Genomic DNA, 23,405 nt, shown 5'->3' with positions numbered 1-23,405 from the left:
ATGCTCTGCCTGCCTTTGCTACCTTGTTTCTTATAATTTTCTGTCCCTTTTATGTAGACAGTTCAGGAATGGGATAGATAATTTCTACCAGCAATTTATATTGATACCTTGCATAATAGGGTTCAAATTAGAAATAGGTTTATGTGAAACTAGCCCAAGATTTCATCTGGGCTATTTCACATTGCCTCCCTCTAAACTCTTAGCAAATAATCTCTTTAATCTTTTCTTTAAAGTTTTATTTTAGATTTTCCCCAAATTCTCTTCAGCTTTATTAGTAGCAACAGTTTTTGGAGCAATTATACCAGTGATGGCTAACCTTCAGGCGAGTGCAGGGGATTGCGCACGTGCATGCCCACACCCATAATTCTATGCATCCCTCCCCCCACGCATGCGCACGTAACCCCCTCACTTTTGGCACTTTGATGGCATGGTCGGAAGTTGGCAAATGGGCCATTTCTGGCCTCGGGGGGTGGTGGTGTAGGGAAGGCCGTTTTTGCCCTCCCCAGGCTCCTAGAAAGGCTCTGGAGCCTGGGGAGAGCGAAAAATGAGCCTTCCCCACCCTCAGGCCCCCCAGAGGCCAGAAACAGCCTGTTTCCTGACTTCCACTGGGCCCAGAAGGCCTGAAAATCAGCTGGCTGGCGCACACATGCACACCAGAGCAGAGCTCACGTGCCATAGGTTCACCATCACGGAACTATACTGTCAGAACTATAGGTTATTCTTGCAATTAGAAATAGGAGATGTGAGACCTGTCTCTGCATGAACCTCTAATTAAGAACGATCCTTAACTCACATTTCTTGAGAAATCTATAGTTTACTTAGAAGTCAGGTAAACTACAGTAACGTGTAGCCAGGACTGAAAATCATGTGCCAAAATTCCCAAGACTAAGTTTTCTTTCCCTTAGTTGCCTCTCATCACTGGCCCCTCATGTCTAATCAAATTCAAACAAGATGTTTTCAGAACGGTCATTTCAGCCATAGGTTTGGTATGCAGCTGTGTTCCATTCCTAGCTGGCTGACCTTGAAGCAACTCTCTGAACGATACATTAAACTTTTGTTTCCCTTGATGCATCCCCCTTCCTGTCTAGCTAGAGTTCATGGCAGCTGATACTGAATGGTTGCAAGTGTGATGTGGGAGCTGACAGGAGATCCATCACATAGTTTAAAGGAAATTTAGGATACTGGTCTTGGTAATTACATACATAAGGCAAATTGGCAGAAACTATGAAAACTGGATGGATTAATCTCTGTTTCAATGCAAGAACTGCAGTGGAAGATTATACATTGCTGGCACTTGATTCCAATTAGATTGGCTCATGTATATTAAAAATATTATTCCAAATATTGGACAGGTTGTCAAAAACAAACTTGATAAATCTATATTTTTTTGATGTAAAAGTTTGAGGAGATACTATTAAGAAGGCCACTTTAATTGCCACATTAGAAACAACATTAAAATAGGATTAGAGGCCTATTAGAAAATGAAGAAAAGAGGACAGAGAGCGAGTTTTTATTTGCAGAAATCAGAAAATGTGGAAAAAGATATTAATATACAAAATTAATTAAAACAGAAATTACAAAATGGATAAAAAATGATCAACTGGAACTGATTAAGTTGGCAGAGATGGTGAAATTAACTATATGGTTTAGAGACAATATTATGGACATGTTGATGAGAGATTGGAAGCCATCCATGGAGTTTCTGCAAGTTTAATATAATAATGGATTGTTTGTGGAGATGTTAAGATTAGCTTATTTCTTTGGGCCACTACTTAATGGGGCTTTTTTTACAGTTAACAGATATAAGGTCAATTTGATTGATAAGAGATTAGATTTCTATATTTGAGATATTTTTTAAAGATATCTGTCATATAAAATAGTAGTATAATAAATAGCAAGTATAGATCAGAAAGTTTATAATTATTTGTAGACCCACTGCAAGGGAGGGAATCTATTTGAGATATATTTGTCAATATTCAACCAGTATAGACAATGTATGTTTAATGTTGATTCTATGTATGTTGTGCACACTTTTTATTATTTTTTCTTTTTGTTGTGTTTGTAATTTGGTCTGGGGTTAGCTTTCTGTTTTTGTAGTTTTTAATACCCTATCTTTAAAATAAATATCATCTATTAAAAAGAAAAAAATTAAAAGAATGAGACATCAGAGGCAGGAACCACAATTTTATAAAATATGGATGGATCTTATGGTTTACCATTACAGCAGTAGACTATAATATGGTGATGATTTATATATATGGTAAATTAATGCATTTATAGTACCTGTCTATTTACATCTTAGTAGATTTTTTCTCTCTATACAACTGGGATGTATATTATTTTGGTCATTTGATAATGCTTGTTAATCATAGTTAATTATAGTGCAATAAAAACTATTATATGATTCCAGTAATTTGTTCAGATTGAGTTGAATATATTTGTTGAGTTACAAAAGATGTAAATCAGGAACATATGGGAGACAGGAAAGGAAACCTTGGGAGAAAACATGTGGGAAATGTAAAGGCAGAAAAAAATTAGAATCTTTATATAGATACATTGTGAGGGAAAGAGATACAGAACAAGAGCAATGGTTGTGGGAAAAGGAGTTGGAGAGAGAGAAGAAACACATAAGAATGGGTAAAAGAAGCCCCCCAAAAAAGCGGTATTCAGGTTAAAATATCCTTTGAATCTCAAAGGTGATTTGGGCAGGCAATATGAACAGGGAGGGGGAAGACATTGTTTTAAGTAGTTTCAGAAGGAAAGTGATCAGGGAACAAAGTAACTAAGAAAGAGGGATAAGAGACAGAAGTCAAAGAGGATATTCAATGCAAAAAGAAATGCTTGAGAATTGTATGTTATTTTTATCAATACAGAACAGCAGAAACTTTGTAATTTTGCAGTGAGAGTTGCAGTCAACCATGCCAGTTACATTAATGGAAAAAGAGAACTGCCAATTAGTATTAAAAGATTTTCAAGTCTTTTTAAGAATTGTCTTCTAATACTGTCAAATATAACATTTTGTAATTCTTTCTAGCTGCTTCAGGAGATGTTCAGACCTACCAAATTCGCACAGCACCCACAAGCACCATTGCACCTGGTGTCGTCATGGCATCTTCCCCAGCTCTTCCAACTCAACCAGCAGAAGAAGCAGCACGAAAAAGAGAAGTCCGTCTAATGAAGAACAGGTTTGTATACAATTCAGCAATAGCCAAAAATATTTTTTCAGGTAGTCCTTGACTTACAACCACAATTGAGCCCAAAATTTTTGTTACTAAGAGAGACAATTGTTAAATGAGTTTTGCCCCATTTTATGACCTTCCTGCCACAGTTGTTAAGTGAATCACTGCAGTTGTTAAGTTACTACCACGGTTGTTAAGTGAATCTGGTTTCCCGATTGACTTTGCTTGTCAGAAGGTCGCAAAAGGTGGTGACGTGAGCCCCCAGAACACTGCTGCCATATTAAATATGAGCAAGTTGCTAAGCATCTGGATTTTGATCATGTGACAATGGGGGGTGCTGCATAAGTCACTTTTTTAGTGCCGTTGTAACTTCAAACAGTCACTAAATGAATGGTTGTAAGTGAAGAACCTGTATTTGAAAAGCAGACCTTTCTTTACTCCCATTCTAAAGAAAGTTTTATTATATAAGATGGAATTGATGGTACAAAATACAATTAGTTTATCTGAAAACCATGCATAACTGGGAAGATTTGCAATCCCCTTGTTGTGTTGCAGTGGTTAATAGAGCTAGAAAGTTCAGGATAAGTATTTTTTTCCTTTGGTCATGGCCCAGAATTAATCTTGTTAATAGTCAGAACCATATCATTTGCAAAGTAACTATGCAATATCAACTAGAAATAAATCATTTCAAGCAAGACAGCAGAATGATACTTCATTCAACTTATATGATTTGATAAGTCCAATTATGGTTTATCAAAGAAAATATTTGTTGGCTCCCCATGCAAGTATATCAACCAAAACCATAGATTATTCTTTTAATATTTGTTCAATGCAAAGTTGCATAGTCAGTGTGCAACATATAGCTCCTTAGATGTTCTACCCATACATGGCTCCTGTTCTTTGAAAACTAATATAATCCTTAATTGTGCATCCTCCCTTTATTGTCTGAAGAAGCAACTCATATTTTTATTGTTATTGTTTAGAATATGCCAGAAGCAACAAACAATTGGGCTTTTCTGCAGCACATTCTTATAAACAAGCAGAGTTGGGGCATTTTTAATTTGTTAGAGAAACCTTTTTGCTGGGAAGAAAAGCAAATACAGCATATGACAGCACTTCGTTAGTGATCATTAAACCATGTCTTACCTTGTTTTATTATGCAGCTGGCTCAATAAATTATTCAATACCTCAAAAGGGCCCTTAGGCTAAGCGGTAGTGACTTACTAGCAGGAGAGAGGAAAAAACAGACACCCTTAATTAATTAATACTACTTTTACATTAATATTACTTAGCTTTTAGGTTCCTTTCAAAGATAAAAAATATATGAGATGTAAAAATATTAAAGTATTAAATAGCTGAACAGTAATAAAAACTGTCATGCAGTAATGTTTTATTTCACTCCTCTCAGATCAAGTGATTTATAATTTTTGAAGCATTTTTAAGACAGTAACCAATGAGCATTTATTTTAGATAACTTTTAGGCAGATTTACTATTAGATAAAAATACAGAAAATAAGCAACTTATTGCAAGAGAAAAATGAGAAGATGATTTTTTCCCCTACAATGTAATCGTAGTTTTAATCTTATCAAAGGATGAAACTAGTGAGCATAGTGAACTGTACATCTGAATTAATATGGAAGGGATTGAGTTCTTAAGTATTCATTCCAGAATATCTTAATATAAATGAGTTTTAAGTGGCTAAAACTCTCATTAATCTTTACCATAAAATGCAGTAGAACAATGACTTGGAAGATCTGGTTACTCTCCTCAAACTGGCCCTTTTAATAGTTATCTGAATGCACAATTGTTTTGTATAATACCTGTGCAGTGCAACTAATATAACTAAGCAGGAGGGGAAACATTGTCTTGTCTTCTGATCCTTCCTGTATTAATCTGAGCACTGATGTTACTGCAACCATATGTCCTATATTACTCATAATTCCTGCCATTGGCATGTGATCCCATGTATTTATAATCAATACCTCAGTATTACAGAATAAAATCAGAAATTTTTTATCTCTAGATAAAAATCTTCCCAAACCTTCTTTTTTATTCACAATATTATGATGAGACACAGGAAAGAAATGCTTATAAACATTAATCCTTGCACCCACTGATTTCATCTTTATACTTTTGATACGTGACTTGGATAGAGAGGTTTCTTCCTGAACTTTATTGGCATGGACACCTAATAGGAGCATCTGTTTGCAGGAAAGCTTGATTTCTAGGACAACCACTACAAAAAGAAGGCAGTCATGGACTCTTAAGAATCTGTATAAGTTTAGCATTCCTTTGAAAATTGCTTAACTGTGGGATATCAAATACCAGGGACTAGATCTATCTCAGTATATTTTTAAAAAAATGAAGTATACCTTTAAAGCAGGGGTGAAATCTAAAAATTTTCCCTATCGGTTCTGTGGCCGTGGCTTAATTGATGGGTGTGACTTGGTGGTCAGATGAATGAGTGGGCATGGTCAATAACAATAAATAATAAAAATAATAAACAAAGTATACAAAACAATAAGAGGTACCAAAAACCAACTTTCACACTTTACACACATACAACACAACACAACTGACTCACACACAATGTAAAAGCAGTTGCACTTCACCCAAAATTTCCCCTGCAACAAGCAGGAACCTCATACAGCCACAAAAAGCTCAAAAACCAACTTTCACATTTTACACACATACAACACAACACAACACAACTGACTCTCTCTCTCTCTCTCTCACACACACACACACACACACACACACAAATGCCATATACAGCTTTGTGAGATTTTGTGTGTTTGGGTAGTTAGAGTGAAACACTATTGAAACACACCAAATCTCAGAAAGCTGCACAAATATTTTATTTTATTATTTTATTTAATTTATATTTTTTAGATCAGGGGTCTCCAACCTTAGTAACTTTAAGGTTTGTGGACTTCAATTCCCAGAGTTCCTCAGCCAACAAAGCAGGCAGATTGAGTTGCTGACTGAGGAGATGGATTTCAGGCAGGCAGATTCAGTTGCTAGCTGATGCAACTGATGTAAAGCATGGCTTTCCCAGCCGGAAAGGAGCAGTAATAAGGTAAGTGCTTCATAGCAGCCCAGAACCTCTTAAAAGGAGGTTTTCTACAAGCTCTTAGGCTGAAAAGCTTGTAGAAAACATGTTTTTTAAGGTTCTAGTGATGAGGAACTCAGCTGGGATCGCCAGAGGAGCTTTTTAAAACCTTTTTTTTTCTTTGGCCAAAGAGGTTGTTAAAAAAAAGAGTTTAAAGGGTTCTGACGATCTCATCTGAGCCGCAGGATCATCAAAGGCTTTTTTTTTTTTTTACTTTTAATGGCATGTTTTTGGCTGAAGAAAAACTGCTTTTAAAAGTAAAAAAAAACACGACTTCCAGTTTGGCTCCGCTTTGTTGATGGCAGTCCTTTTTAGACTGCTAACCCCGTAGTCTGTAGAGCTGTCAGGACATCATAATTTAGCTGTCCGGCAGCTTGTAAATCTCTCCCTCGGGCAAAGAGGGAGAGATGAGCATTCAGGCTGAAGTTGAGCCACCCAAAGAGGAGGGGAGTGCTCCTTCCAAAGCCTGAAAGAAGCTCCAGACTCCGAGGGCATCTGCCTTTTGGCAAGAAAAAAAACATAGCGTCCAATCTCCGCAGCAGAAATTGATTTATGATGGATTGTAACGGGACAGAGCAGAAACTGGAGTTCTAGCATTTGTTTGTAAGAAGACTGCAAGCCCCTAAGAGAGGATATATTTGTTGCGAAGATAGGAGAGAAGAAAGCAAATGGTGTTTTGTGGAATGTGAGCAAATGGCGATTTGTGTATTGAAAACGCATGTTAAGGAAATGCTTACTAACAGCTAGTATGGAATTAGGAGATATACAAGAAGATACTGAGATATACAAGAAGATACTGACTAAATGGAAGAAATGAGAATTTTATGATTTATATTTTTTCTTATTTTCTTCTTTGGGATTATAGTTGATTTAGAAGAAGTTTTTTGAATCTTTCCCTTTTAACCACTTTTTGTCCTCTGTTACTGGGTAGGTTATATATTTTAAAAAATGGCTTTTAAGCAAATAGTACCAAAAGCCACTAAAAATTTTGAAATTTCTTCAGCTCAGATACGAAAATTAAAAGAAGAAATCAAAGAGGAATTAAGAAATTTTTTACAGGAGTTTTTGGAGACTCATTTTTCAGAAATAGATCAAAAATTTGATGAAATAGAGAAAGAGATGTTGGATTTTAAGGAAGTGGTGGAAGAGCAGAAGAGGGAAATGAAAATGGTGTAAAGGATGCAATTTCGCAAATATTATGGTCTTGTATTCAGATGGAGGATAGTTTGGCAGAAATTAATAAAGTTAATTTAGAGTTGCAAAGGAAAATAGAGGAAATTCAAAAGAATCAAAACAATTGGAACTTAGATAATAAGATGGAAGATATACAGGCAAAGGTAAATAGGGCAGATGAAGAAAGAGTAATATTACAATATAGATTAATGGAATATGCTATAAGGGTGAGGGGATTGAGGGAAAGTAGGAAGGAAAATTTAAAAGAGATTTTTACGCAAGCTTTTGCTCAGATAAAGGGTGTGGAGCCAGAAGATTTTGAGATTAATATTGAAAGAATTTATCATGTTAATTCTTGGTGGGCAAAAAACAAAATACCGAGAGATGTGGTTATTTATTTTACAACTAAAAAGGTTAGGTATGAAATTTTGCAAGCCTTTTATAAAAATAAATTTCAAATATTGGGATAAGATATAAAAATGATGAAGGAAATTCCTCCTAAAATGTTAAGAAAGAGAAGAGAATTTTCTTTTTTAGTGGATGAGTTTAAGAAACATCAGATATATTTTAGATGGGAAGTTCTAATGGGTTTGTCAGTGAATTTTAGAGGTAAGTATTTTTTTAATACAGTTATGAAAGCAAGACACTTCTATATTAATGTTTTAAAGAGTGGGAATTCTTTGTTGTTAGATGCTAAGTTAACTGGTTTGGAGATGATGGAAAATAGAATAGGAGAGGGGAGGAATGTTTAAGATGTGAATATGATGATTATGGTTAATTTTTAGAATTGCTTTGTTTAGGATATAAATTATAGGTTTCGTTATTTGTTATTTGTAAGGTATAAACCTATGGGATGATACTATTTAATTGTGAAGGATGGAAAGTAAAATTTATGAATTTAGATAATGTTGTGGGTAATGATGTTAATTGTTTACTGTTATATTGTGGATGTAACTTAAATGATTATTCGTTTTAATTGATACGTTTATAGACAGTAAAAGTTACGAAGTTAAGTTGGAAATATTGTATCTGAGAGACTTTATTTGTAATGATATTTGACTGATGGAGTAATATTGGAAGATCGGACATTAAATGTTATGACAATTGAAAAACTATATAAGTGATGAAAATTTGAGCTCGAGAAGATGGACGGTAATTTAAGAAATGGACTTATGAAATTTGAAGGAATATACAAGTGGAAAAAATTCGAATTTGAGAAGATGGACTAATTTTAAAAATGGACTGTAAGAAGAAGCAATATGTGAAGGGAAGATTGTATTGGTATTGTTCCTTTTCTTTTTTCTTTTTTATTATTCTTTCTTATCTATCTCTTTATTTTTTATTGTGAGGGGATTTAAAGTTTTATAGAGGGGTGGGAGTTTTTGTATATTTTGTATATTTTAGCTTGTGATTGTTGGTCATAATACCCAGTGTTTGCTCTGGGAAGTCTGGGGGGGGGGAAGAGGGGGGAAGTGATACATGGATTGGTTATTAATGTACAGTAATGACTGAAGATATGAAATTAAAATTTGAAATGATATTGGGGCTGCCCAACTGCCATTTCAGAAAGAAAGGGAGAGAGGAGTAGAAGGAGGGAAGAAAGTAGGTAAGAAAGAGTTGAGAAGAAGGAATAAGAAGCTTAGAGAGGGTGGAAGAAAGGAGGAGTAGAGAAGGAGGAGAGGAAGTAGTAAAGTGAAGGTGATGAAGGAGTGGAAAGTAGTAGAGGGTAGAGGGAGGTTGTGAAGAAAGGAAGTGGCAGTCGGGCAGGCCCGAATCAGCAATAAATAAAAATTAATGATTAATGATGGATAACAGATTGTACATAAATATGATGTTGGAAAATGGAAATAATTTTTTTTTATAAAAAAAAACAATAATAAAAAAACCCACCTCTGATGATGGCGTGGCTCGGCAGAGGGCGGGGCCAGGGATTTTTGCTACCGGATCTCCAAACAACCCGCCGCCATCGCTACCGGATCAGGCGAGCCGGTCCGAACCGGGAGCATTTCACCCCTGCTTTAAAGGGACCAGGTTGGAGGCAGTTTTTTCCCCGGAGACCTCTATAGAATATAGAGCTGGAAAGGACCTCAGAAGCAGAAGACCTTATACCATCCCAGTGAAATGGTTGTCAAGTTTAGAGCAAAAAGACTGATCAGAAATAGCAGTTGGTGTCTCCATGCAATCAAAATGCAGCTACATTCAGAAGCCAGATAGTGCTTCTGTATAGACAAGGCAGATATGGAAGCAATAGAAAGTGCAAATTATTCTATTCTGACAAAGCAAAAGCAGTTAAACTGCTATTTAGGAGTGTGTATATATGCATGTACCCTTGCATAGGGGAAATCCCTATGCACTTTTTTACAAAGTGGAAAACTTAGGAGATACACAAATGTGGAATGATGAGAAGATAGAACATACTCTTTCCTTGGCCAAAGAGTTTTATGGGGATAATTAGCTTTGGAAGGAAGAAAGGGGAGGAAATCCAGAGGCACCAATTGAAGCTTTGGTAGCTGACTTGACTGAATGTGATTGTTTTGCAAGCAGAAATCTCGGAGTTCTCCGTTATCAAGCTTTATTATGATAAAAGCAGAGGTACAGTATTCAAGAACAAAAGAGTTATTTTTAATTTAGAATTTAATATAAGTAGATTTCCTGATTCCATTTTTCACTTTCACCTCTCTTAATTATGGACCAGAGAGGAAGCAGAACTCCGATAAAGTGGAGAAATCTGCAGCAGTGAATTACTGACACAGCAGTTGTTTGAATTCTTAACAGTCTGACAATCAACTCTTATAATCAGCACTAAGAGTTCCCTAGCTTGGGCTTTTCTGGTATTCCAAATCTGGAAGACTTTTTGAGAGTCTCCCCAAAGTCTTGCCAGATTTGGATATATATGCTGCCATCTAGATGTAGTATTTTTATAATCTGGACAAGTGACCGCATTAGTGAAATGATTTTATAGAACATGAAGAACAATAATCTTGTCAGAAGAAGCATCCAATAAATAATAAATTAAGGCTAAATACATAATAAAAATTGTCTTGAAACCCTAACTTTGCCCCACTATATATTGAGTGATTGGCTTTCTTGCTGAGAGGGAAAGTGGGAGGAAACCAGAGAATCATCAATCTCAACCACTGCCCTTAATGATCTCGTTATTAAATTGTGCAAGTGCAGCAACATTGCCTGACCTCACTATTGAAATGTAAACCTGGGTTGTGAAGGCAGCACAGCTTATGTTGAAAATCCCAGGTCAAGAACAGAAGAATGCATATTAATGGGATCATGTGGCACAATATGTACAGTAGTGGCCAAAATTGTGGAAACCTTTTGGGAAAAGTGTATTTTCTAAAACTAGTTAATAACACTTTTTTTTAGTAGTACATTAAAATTATATCAATGAAAAGATAATCAAGAATGTAATGCAATAACTTTTATGAAGGATTTGCTATTAGAATAGCAGTTATATTATAAAGAAGAAAAGTGAAACACATAGAAAAAATGAGATATACAAACATTAACATGTCAGTTAATACTTAGTTGGGTAACCTTTGGTGTTACCCTCTGGTGGCATGTCAATTTCCCCGGCACCTGGATGAAATTGTCTATCTAGACCCATTCCAGTCCGGTTTCCGGCCCGGGTACAGCACTGAGACGGCTTTGGTCGCGTTGGTTGATGATCTCTGGAGGGCCAGGGACAGGGGTTGTTCCTCTGCCTTGGTCCTTTTAGATCTCTCAGCGGCTTTTGATACCATCGACCATGGTATCCTGCTGTTGGAGGGGTTGGGAGTGGGAGGCACTGTTTATCGGTGGTTCTCCTCCTTCCTCTCCGATCGGTCGCAGACGGTGTTGACAGGGGGGCAGAGGTCGGCCCCGAGGCGCCTCACTTGTGGGGTGCCATAGGGGTCGATTCTCTCGCCCCTTCTGTTCAACATCTATATGAAGCCGCTGGGTGAGATCATCAGTGGCTTCGGTGTGAGGTACCAACTGTACGCTGATGATACTCAACTGTACTTTTCCACACCGGGCCACCCCAACGAAGCTATCGAAGTGCTGTCCCGGTGTCTGGAGGCCGTACGGGTCTGGATGGGGAGAAACAGGCTCAAGCTCAATCCCTCCAAGACAGAGTGGCTGTGGATGCCGACATCCCGGTACAGTCAGCTGCGTCCACGGCTGACTGTTGGAGGCGAGTCATTGGCCCCAATGGAGAGGGTGCGCAACTTGGGCGTTCTCCTGGATGAACGGCTGTCTTTTGAAGATCATTTGACGGCCGTCTCCAGGAGAGCTTTTTACCAGGTTCGCCAGTTGCGCCCCTTTCTAGACCGGGATGCCCTATGCACGGTCACTCACGCTCTCGTGACGTCTCGTCTGGACTACTGCAATGCTCTCTACATGGGGCTCCCCTTGAGGAGCACCCGGAGACTCCAGGTAGTTCAGAATGCGGCTGCGCGGGTGATAGAGGGAGCCCCTCGGGGCTCCCACGTAACACCTCTCCTGCGCAGACTGCACTGGCTGCCTGTGGCCTTCCGGGTGCGCTTCAAGGTTTTGGTAATGATCTTCAAAGCGCTCCATGGCATAGGGCCGGGCTATTTACGGGACCGTCTGCTGCTACCAAATGCCTCCCACCGACCCGTGCGCTCTCACAGAGAGGGACTCCTCGGGGTGCCGTCGGCTAGGCAGTGCCGTCTGGCGACACCCAGGGGAAGGGCCTTCTCTGTGGGGGCTCCCACCCTTTGGAACGAGCTTCCCCCAGGACTTCGTCAACTTCCGGACCTCCGAACCTTTCGCCGCAAGCTTAAAACTCATCTATTTATCTGCGCGGGACTGGACTAGATTTTAGATTTAAAATTTTAATTTTAAATTGGTTTTAAGGGGTTTTAATATGTACACAGTTATTTTTAATTATTTGGCTATTTGGAATAAGTTTTTTAATTGTTGTTTTATTTTGTATTTATATGTATTTTTATCTGCCTGTAAACCGCCCTGAGTCCCTTGGGAGACAGAGCGGTATAAAAATATGAATGAATGAATGAATGAATGAATGAATGAATGAATGAATGAATGAATGAATAAATGAATGAATGAATGAATGAATGAATGAATGAATGAATGAATGAATGAATAAACAAACAAACAAACAAACAAACAAACAAACAAACAAACCTTTAGCATGAATTACGGCCTTACAACATATTCCCATGGAGTGAACCAAGTCTTTTAGTTCTGCAGCTGTTGTAATATGAAACCAAGATTGAATGATTGCTTCTATTAACTGAGTTTTATTGCTGGGTCGCTTCTGACTAACAAGTTTCTTTAGTCTACTCAATAGATTTTCAATTGGGTTAAGGTCTGGGCTATTCCCAGGCCATTCCACCAGTGGAATATTATTATCTTGAAACTAAAAAAAAAAGTGTTATTAGCCATCAAATCTCAAAAATACATTTTTCCAAAAAGTTTCCACAGCTTTGGCCACTACTATAGAGACAAAACCTTATAAGTAATTGTACTGAGCCTTGTAGAGGATATGGTTGCTTTAATGATTTGAGAATTAGAGTTTCTATACTAACTACTAGAGTTTCTATACTAGCATACTAACAGATTTGGTAATGGAAGGTGTTATTATACTTACTGCTTATATGGATGGGAAGGAGAACTCTGTTTGCTCTAGCTCTAAAATTACTATATTATTGAAGTTAAAATCAGCTATGAATGTTGAAAATTGTCCTGAGTCTGAATATTTTCTCTTATTTTGCCTACAGGGAAGCAGCACGCGAGTGCCGCAGGAAGAAAAAAGAATACGTCAAATGTCTAGAAAACAGAGTAGCTGTCCTTGAAAACCAAAACAAAACATTAATTGAAGAATTAAAAGCACTTAAGGACCTCTATTGCCACAAATCAGATTAATTTTAATTCCCCATTTTTTATTCGTTAATGGGGAAAAAGACTGGTTTGGTGATAGCCAAACAGACAAAATGAACTTTTTATTTTCTAAGCATTTTTTTCTTTTTTCTTTCTTTCTTTTTTTTTTTTACATACACAACTGTCTGAAAGCAACTAAGGAATTTGATTCATCTGTGCTTGGCATTGAACTGTGAATGTTGCACATCTGCCTTCACTTCTTCCCCTCCTGAAATCGATTTCATCACAGTACACCCTGATTTTGAAGAAAAAAGCAAACTTCCTCTTCAAGAAATAATAATCTTCATTTGTGAAGTTACAAGAGTTGGAGGTTTCTTATTCTAATTTCAAGAGTCAGCATAATCCCATCTGAATGCCTTAGTGAGTCACCCTGGACTTTTGCCCTGAAATACTCAATGGGCCACATTTATAACCAAGGTATGATGTACTGAGGTGGCTGTGGTTGCCAAGTTATTGCATAATTTCAAATATACGTTAGCAATTGTACAGTTAAAATCTATATGGTGGGATAATGCCAAAGGAGGTGCATTTCAGGTATACTAACCATAGAGAATAGGAGTGAGCTGAAGAAATTAAGGAAGAGGCAAGTGGGACAATTATGAACCCAATCCAATTTTTGTACAACAACCCCCCACACACTTATTTTCTATAATGTTTTAATAAGCTTTATGTAGCCAGACTTCTGAATTCAAATGATAACTATCACTTTATATGGTTGGGATGTGAACTGGTAGGAAGCAATAGTGTAGTATATGTTTAAGATGGGAACATAATAATACATTCATTATTTCCTTTTTCTGTATCCAAAAGCAAGATTATTCAAGGTAACAATTAGAAGCATAGTTAGCATTATGGACACCTTGGGAAAAGAAAACTTACAGCTGTCCTAATTGTATCATGCAAGTAATAATTTTGAAACTTTGCCTCTCAAAACTTTTGACTTTTCTATTTTGCTTAAAACCTCATTTGATATATCTTTAAAAAGGAGTTAATTCATTCTCTGTTGCATCATCTGCATGTATAGTGTGGATATGATAAAGATTTTTTTTTTGTTAAAATCCTATCTATTGTATATTCAGAGGCTGTTACATTTATCCATCAGACACATTTATCAAAAACATTTAATGCAGTTTACAATTCATTTAAAATGACTAATATCAATAGGCCTCCCTGTAATTTAAGGTTCTAATTATATATATAAAATTGCCATATACAAAGATTTTAATCAGATTTTGCAGAAGCAAATAAAAGAATCTGGCAGCCATGAGCATAGTAAATCTTTTGAAACCATTAGAATTTTTTTGGTGAAAAAAACATATCATTGGAGCTGAGGATCTATTAAAGTCAGAACGGGATTGCATGAAGACAATTGTCTAAGCCCAGTCATTATTTCAGTGTGTATGTATGTATATACACACACAAGCTATTAAAATAAACTTAAATGGTAGCTGTTCTGTAAGATAAAATACCAGGATATATTAGGGAGAATTTATTGGATGCATTTAACAATGTGATGATATATAGGGATTACTTCATTTTTAAAAGCATTTTTCTGTGAAAAAATATTTTTTATATAGGAACAGATAAACCTTTTCTTTGATTATATAGTAAGTCAAATCAGTTCTACATTTGGAAAAGATAAATGTTCCACTCTCCTTTTAATTTGCTAGACAGACTTGCTTATCCTCCTCCTGGCATAAAAAATAAATACCTGAATATCTTTGTAAGTAATTTATATACGGATTGTGATCTTTCATAAATTGGATGAAACCGAATGAAAGCATATAAATTAATAATTAAGTGCTGCTATTCTGAAATTTTCATTCTCTGTATCTTTAAAAAACAAGTACTTTGGTCTAGCAAAGATTTGGGAATATATGCTATAGAGAGCTGAAATCCACAATTTGTAGCTGCATTGTGAAATTTGTCTTTTCCCTGAAAATATGGTAGAATCATGAACTCGCTGATTTTGCAGAAGTCATTTTTGTAACACTGTTGTCATGGTATGTGATATCTTTTTGTTTGGATAATTTTGAAAAAGTATCTCATAAAGCTGGCTGTTTTGGGATCACATAAATGGGTTAACTTGTATAAAAATTATGCAATAATGTAAGATTTATTTTAAAGACTTAAGTACTGGAAAAGCAACCACCATAACTCTCCCCACTATTTTGACACCATTTGTAATTATTGAGTATGATTGTATTTTAGCAGATAAGCCACCAGCTGAGCAGGCTATTTGGGGCCAGGGTAGATAAATAGCCTTTACAGCTTTTATAAGTGCTCTATGAAAGAGGCTAAATCTCGATCACTTGTAGTATCACAGGATCTATTGTACTGGTTCTATAGTAAATATAAAATTTACATTCTGAGATTTTTCACCAGCAATAACACAACATTTCAGTTCACTTTATTTATCCTGTACTGAGTTACTTAGGCATCTGGCATTCCATATATACTTTGAATTATGTTTTAATTATCCCAAGTATAGAGCAGGTTGCTTCCAATATGTGTTTTGCAAGTAACAGCCAAAATGAATGGGGGATAGTACTGAAAAACCAACCCTTAGTTTGTATATTACTAATTTATTGAGTTAATAAATTTATTGAATAGTTAGTCTGTTATACACTTGGCCCCTTTGCTGCATAACAAAAATTTTGTTGAGTTTATTGACAGATTTAACTAAAACAACTGGCATAGAAAGGGCTAGCTCCATTATAGTCATCATACATAGAATTGATTTGAAGTACAGTTTCTATATTTTACAAAAGAAAAAAAAACATTATTCAGGCAGTACAAATATTGCCTGAGGTGTTCTTCTAAAAGATATTCTTGGAAAGGTTTATGTATAAAGTATGTACATATATAAAATATATATACACAGTATATAATCTATAGCTCTGAGAGCTTTTAAGTCAGGAATGCTGAATATTATAGTATATTGAGGTCAGAAAAAATAGTATGTGTGCAGATACATGCTTATTATTTCTTCTCTCTTCCACCCTTCACCCCCCCCCCCTCCCAAATTTTGAACTATATTATTCTGGCGCTTATTGATATGTTGTACTGTTGTATACTTAGCCATTTTCACTTACTTTATTTCACTGCAGTTTGTATTTGTTATGATGGTGAATTATGAAGTGATAGCAACTGTTTAAAATTCCTCTTGTTCCCAAGTTCTTCACTTTGTGCTTTGTCTGTTGGGCAGCTATTCATTTAAGACAAAACAATTGGAAAACATTTGGGTTATATGGAGGGAACAAAAGAGAAAAGTGGTTGCTCAATATTTTATTTGCATAATTTTACCCTACACTTGAGTAATGGAAAGCATTGTATCTAGAATTTGAAAGCATACTTAAGCTCAGATATGTTTGGTAATTGCACAGTATGTCTGTTCTGGAATCTACCATGTTCTGTAAAACTAAGCAATTATAAAATTGCATAATGACAACTATATAATTTTATAAAAGTGGAGAGCTTTCATCATAATTATAACTAAGAACTGAAATACATGATCAGCAGACACATGTTTTATTGTGGATATGTACCACTTGAGATGTTTCAGGGATAAATGTTTGCTCACACACATTAAAAAAATTAGCATGTTAAACGAGAAAGATGCTTTCTACTTCTGACATCACAGTTTTGATATGTGGAAATATTCTTTTTACACAAAGATGCAAGTGTTCATTTTTCCACTTACAGCCCACAGAGGAATGGCTCAGCAGCAGATACATCTGAGTGTATTAATGTAACATTAATGTGCTCCTGCTTATGGTGGGCTTAATATCTCTATGCTTGGATGTTGTTACTCAATGGACTCTCATGATAATCCTAAAAGACAGCTGTTTTTTTAGAGGCATCTGCACAAGGCAATACCAAAGATTGAGATCTCAAGTTAGGGGGATTCCAGTAAGAAAAGCTAATATTTGTTAGAATATTTGAAAGAAAAAGAAATTATAGGGAATGAGCAATAGATACATATTTTTAAAAGCACAATATTTCCCAGTGCCAATTGAGATGAGATTGTATTAATTACCACATGTAGTGTTTATAACATATTTTGGGATTTCTTCTGTTGTATGAATCCATGTTTGCAGATGTTATGCGTATCGATACATGTATAATACCCTGAGCACTCAAAGAGTTCTGAATATTTTGAGAAGCACAGCCACCTTTGGACTGTTAAATAAAGAAATGGTGCTGAAACTTTAGCAATCTACAGCTTTGTAATGACAGTTTTAATTTTGAATATAGCATAAACATGGTCAATAATTAGAATTGAATTATAAATACTGCAATCTCACATATATTTTTTTTTTAAAATGCAACTGTAGCCCAAAACAAGTAATATAAGTACAAGTGTATTTTGTTATTTCAGGTACTGGTTCCTACTAGCCATTTCAAGCCTTTTAAAAATTTGTCTCTACAGTTAGGAATTATTGAGGTTAATTCAGGATTGTTATTATAAATAATTATACTTTATTACATCTGCGAGGAACCTCATAGATATTTTTGCATCCACTTGTCCACTTTCTCAGGGTTACTGTATATTTTAACATTGCTACTCTGTAGCATAGTAATTTATTTCTTCAATGCTTAACTATAAAGAATGTGTCTGCAGTTTATCTTAGTACTATAATATGTTTCAGAGTACATGGCTGAAAAAAACCTTTTTGGAATTGTAGTGCATTCTCAGTGACAGCATTTTAACATAATTGAGATGTGTTTACATGTGGTTTCTTTTAAACCCACAATGAACCCAGGGCACTTCAACACTCTTATGTATCTGTGGAGTCTCCTCACTTGAATGCCATCTATTAATTGACCTGTTGATCATGTAACAAATAAAATGTTGGTGCATGCCTAAATGTTTCAAAACAAGTATTTGCTGTACTTCAAGGGAGTATTGTATCACATTGTTACCTGAGTCTCAGACTTAGCCAGATGCATTACTGACATTCTGAAAAATGAGCTTCAAGAATAAAACAAGCTGGTTGTAATGACAAATTCATAACAAAAACTAAATGAAAGTTTTGAAATGCTTTCTATAAGTTGTACGTTATCCAAGTGCCACTCCATTTTTGGGTCATGGGGTTATTTGTGAAACAATAAATGAAATGTCTTTAATTCCATTTAAGATTTTACTATTCAGGTATGCTTCATGTTCTAATTTGAGGAGCACCAAGGAATGGGAAAGTTGTGCAACTTCTGATCAATTTATTATTGTTCTGTTTGGTTCTCAGGTTCACTTGAATGTGAACTTTCTTTAGAATATTATGGGAGATGGGACAGCTGTGCTAGTTTTATTTAATAAAATTTATTCTCCCTGTAACTGATTCTTTATCCAAAACAATCAGCAAAAAAACAGGGTACCGAACTTTTTAAAATGTTTTTATTGCAAATTAAATTACTAGGAAGAGAAATATGAACTAGAAATGGATTAAGTTAAATTGAGAATTCCTTATTATTTTGAAATATCCCAGTTTTAATTTTGTAATTTATCCAGTTGTATTTTGTTTTTTTTAATGTACTGGGTTATACTGCATTTTATTAACATTATGTACATATTAACTGCTTTGTGTTTCAGAAGCTAGTAATTGCTTTGTATATTAAAGTGATATTTGTGAATTTGTGAAATACTGTCATAAAGTGCTTTTTTCTTACTGTAAAGTTTGTGGTATAAACTGTCATAAAACTCTTTTTACACATCTATGTGCAGATACATAAACCTGCTTTTAAAATCTTTTTGAAGTCTCTCTTTTCAGATGGGATAATATATTTAAATGGAATTACTTCTCCTATAGTTGTCAATTAGTTGAGACTAAAATATAAAAAGATTAAGCATGTACAGTATTTCTTCAAGCAGGAATGCGAAAAATACAATTGGCACAGACCATGTGCAAAGCTCTAAATGTTTTGCTCTTATTTGGCTATTTCATAATTGCATCTTAACTCCCTGTCTTCTTTTGCTAACATGATTTTCCACCCTGTCCTTTCCATGCCACATTTCACCTCCTTCCCTTTGACTCCTTGCCATGCTTATTTGAATTTGCATTTATTTTGAGTGTATGAGTGCATGTATATATATCTGTTTAGCTTTTTAAAAACGTAATATAATAGCCCTCAGAAATTTATGATCTCAACCTGTTGGAATTTGCACAGACTTATTCTGGACCATATCTTTATTATTTCTATTACACAAGAGAAAAATTAAAACATTTCTAATCAAAATAATACAATTATTATGGGATGCTCAAGAAACTGAACCCATGTCCTAGACCTAGAATATACAAATATAAAGTGCTGTGCTAAATATGAAAATCCATAAAATTCTGCACTGGACAGAATTTTATTATGAAATAGGCTGTCCCAAAACAATATTTCATCAGTTTTTAAGCATTTTGGTGCTACAGTAGATTAACCCATTATTTAAAGATTCTGAATTTCAATTAAAAATAGTTTGGCTTTTAGACAGAACCCCATAATCCCCTGCGTGCAAGTAATACCTCTGCATATGGATTCTTTAAGATTGGAAAATGTAAAATAACAGCAGGTTAAATATCTTTGTGCTGCTTATACCACAAAAGAGCAATTTGATTTTAAGATCCACATTCTCAAAATAATTTTTGGGACAATACCTTCAGAGGGTTCGTTTCACCCACACAACCTCTGTATAAGATTTGCTAGAAATGGGAAGATGTGGCTCTTCAGAGAAACCATTTGGAGCTAGTTCAGATTCTGCTGTCTTAAGTGGTGATATCAGGGCCTTGTTTATGTTAGTGATTTTTTTAATGCTTCAATTTTATATTATGTTTAAGCTGTTCAAAGTCTTTATAAATGGAGTGGTAGATAAGCCAAAATCATCTGTGATACCATTGAGGTGCTTTATTAATGCTGCACAGGTCTGATAGGGAAAGAATCAGCTTTGGTTTTCACTGTTAACGAAACAGTGGATCTAGATGTAGTGATTTTCTATGGATAATTCTGGATTTTCTATGGATAATTCTGGATAACCCCTAAGGGCAGGGTTAATGCACAATCTGAAGTTTCTAGATTTACAGCATATACTTTGGGAGCAGGAGATAACTGTCCAGGAGGGCCTTTGCACAATTACATATTGTGCACTATAGTTGTGCCCACTCCCAGATCAAGAAGCACTATCTGTGGCCACTCATGCCTTACATCATTTCCTAACTGAACTGTAGCAATAGAGTTCATGGGCCTTGAAGAGCATTTGTAAGCTTCAGTGGGTCCAAAACATAATAGTATTGGATGCATTACAATATGCATCCATCTAATACCACCCCATCCCAGCCGAGTGAGTGCAGTTGAAGATTGTACCTTTAAAGGCTTGCATGACATGGAGCCAGGGTTTGTGCAAAACTGCCTACTTCTAATAGTTTCTGCCTATCCTACTAGAACAGCTAGATCAGGCTGAGTGGACATGCTCCAGAACCCATCCATGAGGCAATGTCACCTGGTGGGATCTAGGAAGTATGCCTTGCTGGTCATGGTACTCTCATGGAGAAGTTTCAAACGGATGTGAAGACCTGGTTCTTTCCCCAGATTTGGGTAGGTATATTGGATGAACCAGTGTAGTAGTTTCATTCATTATAAATATATAGTAAATTATTTTATGTCAATCTGAAGTCATGGCTGCCAGTTGTTTAGCTGGTGTTGACCTTCACATGCATTGAGTTTTTCCCCAAGAACCTAGGAAGTTGTAAAGTATTGTGCAGATCCAAGCAGTGTGCCTTTTGCAGTTGACAGATGGAAATTTTGTCAATGTGCAGATTTTACAAGTGCTGCCCAAGATTTTTTTGGTATAGCTCCTGTATTATTATGGTTCATCGCATAGTTTAAATTGGATTTGGTATTTTTATCCATCTATTGAGTCCTTCCTAAGAACTTGGGATAGGCAGATGTTCTTGCCTATTGTTTTTTTTACAAATAACTCAAGGCAGCGAACATATCCAACACACCTTCCTCCTCCTGTTTCCCTCATAATGACAATCCTGTGAGGTGGGTTGGTCTTAGAGTGAGTGACTGGCCCAAAGTAACTCAGCTGGCTTTCATGACTTAAGGTGGGATTTGAGCTCATGGTCTCCCACTTTCTAGCCGCAAAACCATTAGAGCTTTTCCTCCACTGAGTTTGGACTTCTCTACTGTTAAGTTACATTCACTTCTAGCCTTCCTTATCACTTCCTTGTTCTTGGAAGTTGTCAACTTGAAGGGTGGCACATTTGTCCAGTCCAAACACCTGTATATACAAACAGTACTGAGCAGTGATTCTATTATAACTTATTATTTTGATAATGTAATATTCAGAGCCCCAGTCCAGTTTCCTTTGAACTGGAATTGTATATTTTGGTTATGTTTTATTTCTGTTCGCTTTCCAGAATATCTTGAGTAGATGGGCAGCTATATAAATTTGTTAAACAAAGAAAACATTGTATAAGAAATCATATACTAATTAATCTATTTCAATAGATGCAGCAGTGATCCTTCTCCACATTCCACTCCTCATGAAGAGATGACAGAAAAATCTAATTCAGTACCCAGTCACTTAGGGAAACTTGGCAACAATTAGAGCAGCATGTGCAGAAAAATCTATATTACTCCCTTACCTTTCTGCCTGCCTACCTTTACCTTCTTATTAAACACTGGTTGCTATCTGGAGGACTTTTTTAAAACTCTCTATATGTGTAGACAACTGCTTTTAAAACAGAGGTTAAAGATGGCTTAAGACATCATCTCTCAGTGGCCCCAAGTAACAAATAATGAAATTTTACAGAGCTAAGGGACACAGTGGCTCAGGGGTTAGGACGTCGAGCTTGTCGATCGAAAGGTCGGCAGCTCAGCGGTTCGAATCCCTAGTGCTGCCGTGTAACGGGGTGAGCTCCCGTTACTTGTCCCAGCTTCTGCCAACATAGCAGTTTCGAAAGCATGTAAAAATGCAAGTAGAAAAAATAGGGACCACTTTTGGTTGGAAGGTAACAGCGTTCCGTGCGCCTTTGGCATTGAGTCATGCTGGCCACATGACCATGGAGACGTCTTCGGACGGCGCTGGCTCTCCGGCTTTGAAACGGAGATGAGCACTGCCCCCTAGAGTCGGCAACGACTAGCACGTATGTGCGAGGGGAACCTTTATTTTTACCTTTTACAGAGCTAAACAAGTAGTTTAATCTTGGTAATGCACCACAGACTCCGTCTTGGCTATATATTCCAACATGGACTAGTTGGCTCCGATACTCACTTCTTTGCCTACATTTATTGACTGCAAATGTGGTTTCTAAAGATTAGGACTTGCCTTAATATCGTATTTTTCGGAGTATAAGATGCACCTGACTATAAGACACACCTAGATTTTAGAGGAGGAAAACAAGGAAAAAATATTCTGAATCAAACAGTGTAGTAATATATTTAATAAAATATAGCAGAGTAATTTTTACAACCATGTAAAGTCAACAGCAGTTTTAAGAACCATTATCACTATCATTAACAAATGAGGAGAGACTTTAAGGTTCAAGCACTCCTCTAATTTCCTGGAAACCCCAAGAACTCATCATCACTAGTGTCAGAATTTAGGAAGCTCAGCTGCTCACAATCACTTTCTTTACCTTCATAAATAATATCTTCAGTTCCATTTAAGACATTGCTAATGCCACATTTTTTAAATGACCATGTGACAATTTCATCCTTCACTGAGTGCCATGATGTTTTAACAAACAAACAAATTCACAAACTTGAGTGATAGTGGGCCTCCTCATTCGTCCAGTAGGTGTCAGGTCATGATTACCAGCAGCCATCCATTTGTTTCACTCTTCTCACATGTAGACTTTGAATGGTTTGTTGATGGAAATGTCAAGAGGTTGCAACTGGCTGGTAAAACCCCCAGGAATTACAATTAGATGAATCTCCATTTCTTTGAATCTTTTCTTTGTGGTTTCACTAATATGTGCTCTAAACTGGTCGAGCACTAATAAAGCAGGTTTTTTCAGAAGCCTCCAGGACATTT

The 23,405-nt window shown here is 36.1% G+C and overlaps 1 protein-coding gene across 2 annotated transcripts in view; it reads left to right on the top strand.

Annotated features, from left to right (window-relative positions):
• The window catches only part of CREB1 (cAMP responsive element binding protein 1), a 53,761-nt gene extending 34,737 nt beyond the window's left edge, over window positions 1–19,024 (top strand). For both annotated transcript variants that reach the window (XM_058186307.1, XM_058186300.1), the window contains exons 7-8: window positions 3,035–3,185; window positions 13,225–19,024. In XM_058186307.1, the coding sequence (XP_058042290.1) occupies window positions 3,035–3,185; window positions 13,225–13,369 (296 nt within the window). In that variant the 3' untranslated portion in view covers window positions 13,370–19,024. The remainder of the gene's footprint in view (window positions 1–3,034; window positions 3,186–13,224) is intronic.
• The last annotated feature ends 4,381 nt before the right edge of the window (window positions 19,025–23,405 follow it).

Source organism: Ahaetulla prasina, chromosome 1, assembly GCF_028640845.1.
Source record: "Ahaetulla prasina isolate Xishuangbanna chromosome 1, ASM2864084v1, whole genome shotgun sequence".
In the NCBI taxonomy this organism is placed as follows: domain Eukaryota; kingdom Metazoa; phylum Chordata; class Lepidosauria; order Squamata; family Colubridae; genus Ahaetulla; species Ahaetulla prasina.
Note: the sequence above shows the minus strand (reverse complement) of the source record. Positions and strands in the feature narration are given on the sequence as shown.